The 4681-nt window shown below is 50.4% G+C and overlaps 1 protein-coding gene across 1 annotated transcript in view; it reads right to left on the reverse strand.

The window, feature by feature from the left end:
- Window positions 1-292: 292 nt before the first annotated feature.
- Nenf (neudesin neurotrophic factor) overlaps window positions 293-4681 on the reverse strand; it is a 12528-nt gene continuing 8139 nt past the window's right edge. Inside the window, exon 4 of the mRNA XM_031338989.1 lies at window positions 293-591. Coding sequence (XP_031194849.1) covers window positions 415-591 — 177 coding nt within the window. The 3' untranslated portion in view covers window positions 293-414. The remainder of the gene's footprint in view (window positions 592-4681) is intronic.

Below are 4681 nucleotides of genomic sequence, written 5' to 3' on the forward strand. Positions count from 1 at the left end.
TGTTTGTTTGTTTGTTTGTTTGTTTTTTGAAACAGGGTTTCTCTGTGTCGCCTTGGCTGTCCTGGAACTCACTCTGTAGACCAGGCTGGCCTTGAACTCAGAAATCCACCTGCCTCTGCTTCCCAAGTGCTGGGATTAAAGGCGTGTGCCACCACTGCCCGGCAATCAGGGGTTCTTCAAAGCCCACTGCGATGTTGGATGTTGGCCTTTAGTCACAGCTGAGCACCACCCCACCTGCTGGCAGGCAGGGCCACCAGGCAGGCATAGCCCCTGACCAAGAACCATACACAGATTTCCCAGTTAACATCAGCTTTATTCAGATGCAGGGCGCTCAGAGGCTTCCCCCGATTGTTTTGGGGGACATTTAACTCCTGTCCCCTCACCTCTCCCTAGAACCGGCTTCTCGGCTAGACATCAGAACTCGTCCTTTATGTCAAAATGGGGCTGGTCTTCAGGCTTGAAGTCCAGGTTGGGGCTGCCATCTTCGTTGAGGATCCTGCGGGCCGTGTAGCCAACAATGGGGTATTTGGCTTTGTACACCTTGCTGAAGACGTCATCGAGGGCCTCCAGCTCCTTGGCAGTGAGACCCGTCTTGGGGAGAAGAGATGGGAGAAAGACATGAGCAAACTGAATTTGGCACGTTGTGTCTGGCACTGTCCTCTCTCTGACCCTGCCTTACCAGCCCCAAACTCCAAATGCAAGAGAAAAGCATGCTAAAATAAAATAAAACAAAAACCAAATCCTTTTTTTTTTTTTTTTTTTTTAGGAGAGAGCAGGAACACAGTCCTCACCATCACAGATTATGTGACCGAATTTCTTGCATCTGGGGAAATTGCAGGGGTCAGCACACCTGGAGGAAAACCGATGAGGCTCACCCTGGCAAGCTGCCTTTGTGTTCATGGCAGAAAAGTCCATTCCTGCCAGGGAAGTATGGCAAAGAACTCTCCATCTTAAATCAAAGAATGAACGATAGACTTTTAAGAAATAGCTCCAGGTATGCAGGGTATGTACAAAGAGGGTAAGTGAAGGGTGTTTACAGGATGTGAGTGCAGGGTGTGTGAGCAGGGTGTGTGTGCAGGGTGTGTGAGCAAATAGTGTGTGTGCAGGGTGTGTGAACAGTGTGTGTGCAGGGTGTGTGAGCAGGGTGTGTGAGCAGGGTGTGTGTGTGCAGGGTGTGTGAGCAGTGTGTGTATGTGCAGGGTGTGTGTGCAGGGTGTGTGAGCAGAGTGTGTGTGTGTGCAGGGTGTATGAGCAGTGTGTGTATGTACAGGGTGTGTGTGCAGGGTGTGTGTGTGCAGGGTGTATGAGCAGGGTGTGTGAGCAAACAGTGTGTGAGCAGAGTCTTTGTGTGTGCAGGGTGTGTGAGCACAGAGTGTGTGTGCAGGGTGCGTGAGCAAAGTGTGTGTGTGCAGGGTGTGTAAGCAGTGTATGTGTGCAGGGTGTGTGAGCAAATAGTGTGTGTGCAGGGTGCGTGAGCAAAGTGTGTGTGTGCAGGGTGTGTGAGCAGAGTGTGTATGTGTGCAGGGTGTGTGAGCAGAGTATGTGTGTGTGCAGGGTGTATGTGCAGGGTGTGTGAGCAGAGTGTGTGTGTGCAGGGTGTGTGAGCAGAGTGTGTGTGCAGAGTGTGTGAGCACAGTGTGTGTGCACAGAGTGTGTGAGCAGAATGTGTGTGCAGGGTGTGTGAGCAGTGTGTGTGTGCAGGGTGTGTGAGCAGAATGTGTGTGCAGGGTGTGTGAGCAAACAGTGTGTGTGTGCAGAGTGCGTGAGCAAAGTGTGTGTGTGCAGGGTGTGTGAGCAGAGTGTATATGTGTGCAGGGTGTGTGCAGGGTGGGTGAGCAGTGTGTGTGTGCAGGGTGTGTGAGCAGAATGTGTCTGCAGGGTGTGTGATCAAACAGTGTGTGTGTGCAGGGTGTGTGAGCAAAGTGTGTGTCTGCAGGGTGTGTGAGCAGAGTGTGTGTGTGTGCAGGGTGTGTGAGCAGAGTGTGTGTGTGTGCAGGGTGTGTGAGCAGAGTGTTGCAGGGTGTGTGAGCACAGTGTGTGTGTGCAGAGTGTGTGAGTAGTGTGTGTGCAGGGTGGGTGAGCAGTGTGTGTGTGCAGGGTGTGTGAGCAGAATGTGTGTGCAGGGTGTGTGAGCAAAGTGTGTGTGTGCAGGGTGTGTGTGCAGAGTGTGTGAGCAGGGTGTGTGAGCAGAGTGTGTGTGAGCAGAGTGTGTGTGTGCAGGGTGTGTGAGCAGAGTGTATGTGCAGGGTGTGTGAGCACAGTGTGTGTGTGCAGAGTGTGTGAGCAGTGTGTGTGCAGGGTGGGTAAGCAGTGTGTGGGTGCAGGGTGTGTGAGTAGAATGTGTCTGCAGGGTGTGTGAGCAAACAGTGTGTGTGTGCAGGGTGTGTGAGCAAAGTGTGTGTGTGCAGGGTGTGTGTGCAGGGTGTGTGAGCAGAGTGTGTATGTGTGCAGGGTGTGTGAGCAGAGTGTGTGTGTGTGCAGGGTGTGTGAGCAGAATGTGTGTGCAGGGTGTGTGAGCAGTGTGTGTGTGCAGGGTGTGTGAGCAGAATGTGTGTGCAGGGTGTGTAAGCAAATAGTGTGTGTTTGCAGGGTGTGTGAGCAGTGTGTGTGCAGGGTGGGTGAGCAGTGTGTGTGTGCCGGGTGTGTGAGCAGAATGTGTGTGCAGGGTGTGTGAGCAGTGTGTGTGCAGGGTGTGTGAGCAAATAGTGTGTGTTTGCAGGGTGTGTGAGCAGTGTGTGAGCAGAATGTGTATGCAGGGTGCATGAGCAGAGTGTGTGTGTGCAGGGTGTGTGAACACAGTGTGTGTGAGCAGAGTCTTTGTGTGCGCAGGGTGTGTGTGCAGGATGTGGGTACAAAGTGTCTGTACAGAGAGAGTGCAGGGGAGCAATGGCTTCACCAGTTTTGCTGGTCAGCTGATACAGGAATTATCTTCCACAGAACACCCAATCCTGGGTGGGCGGGACTGCAGCCTGTCCACCTCTCTGTGTTATTAAACATTTAAGTACACCATCTGCTATGACTTGGATTGAGGATGCCCCTTTGTGGAACGTTCATGTGTTCATGGTTTGGTCTCCAGGGTGAAGTTACTGGGAGGTGGTGGTGCCTTTAAGGGGTGTGGCCTAGTAAGAGGGCCTTATGTTGAGAGTGTGCCCTCCAGAAGAACTGTGGGGCGAAGGCCACTTCACTTTCTCTTTTGCCTCCTGGTCATAAGGAGCATGGGTTATGTATGTCTGCCATATGCTCTAGCTGTGAGATCAATCAGTCATGGAGTGAAGCTTCCAGAGTAAACCCTTTCTCTTTAGACCTTACTTAGAACTCTGGAGAGGTGGCTTGGTGGTTAAGAGCACTTACTGCTCTTGCAGAGGACCCAGGTTTTGTTCCCAGCATCCCCATCAGGCAGCTCCAAACTGCCTTTGACTCCAGCTTCAGGGGATCTGGTGCCCTCTTCTGGTCTCTACAGGTACCTGCATGTCTGTGGTGCGCATAAACTGATACAGGCACACATACACAGAAATAAAAATACATTTAAAAAATATTTATGTCAGATATTTTGCTATGATATGGAAAACAGACTAAATCCTTCCCATTAATTTCTTTCTATAATGTTGTGGCTAAAGAATTTGACTCATCAGGCTGGAGAGATGGCTCAGAGGTTAAGAGCACTGACTGTTCTTCCAGAGGTCCTGAGTTCAATTCCCAGCAACCACATGGTGGCTCACAACCATCTGTAATGAGATCTGGTGTCCTCTTCTGGCATGCAGGCATACATACAGGCAGAACACTATATACGTAATAAACAAAGAAATCTGTAAAAAAAAAAAGAATTTGACTTATCACAATTTATTTATATTGATTTGATAAGCACAATTCAGGTGAATGCCAGGTGGTTGTGGCATTTACTATATAAAAATTACTATAGTATATTGTGGCTATTACTATATAAAAATTATTTTTAAATTACATTTATTATGTGTATGCATGCATGCCGTCCCTGTGCGCTCATTCAATGCACATGCTGGTATGCATGTAGGGGTCAAAGGGCGACTTGTTGAGGTCTGTTCTCTCTCCATTTGGGTCCCTGGGACTGAATTCAGGTCATGAGGGTTGGCAGCACCTTTACCTGTTGACTTACCTCACCATCTCCCTTTTTGTTTTTGTTTTTCGTTTTGTTTTGTTTTGTTTTTCAAGACAGAGTTTCTCTATGTAACCTTAGCCAATGTCTGGGAACTTGCTCTGTAGTCCAGGCTAGCCTTGAACTCAAAAGATCCACATGCCTCTGCCTCCCAAGTGCTGGCGTGCTATAACCAGGCCCATTTTAAAAATGCTGTCTTCTTCTGCACAGAAGCATGAGCACGGAGAGGAGCCTTGTTTCTCCAAGTCCATCCACTGAGCTGTGGCAACTACCAAGAGCGGGACTCAGAGACTGCGTGTGTGTGGAGCGCACAGAGATGGGGTGTGTGTGGAGCGCACAGAGATGGGGTGTGTGTGGAACGCACAGGGATGGGTTATGTGTGGAGCGCACAGAGACAGGTTATGTGTGGAGCGCACAGGGACGGCGTGTGTGTGGAGCGCACAGAGATGGCGTGTGTGTGTGGAGCACACAGAGACGGGGTGTGTGTGTGGAGCGCACAGAGACGGGGTGTGTGTGGAGCGCACAGAGACGGGGTGTGTGTGGAGCGCA

This window comes from Mastomys coucha, unplaced genomic scaffold, assembly GCF_008632895.1.
Source record: "Mastomys coucha isolate ucsf_1 unplaced genomic scaffold, UCSF_Mcou_1 pScaffold1, whole genome shotgun sequence".
Lineage (NCBI taxonomy): Eukaryota > Metazoa > Chordata > Mammalia > Rodentia > Muridae > Mastomys > Mastomys coucha.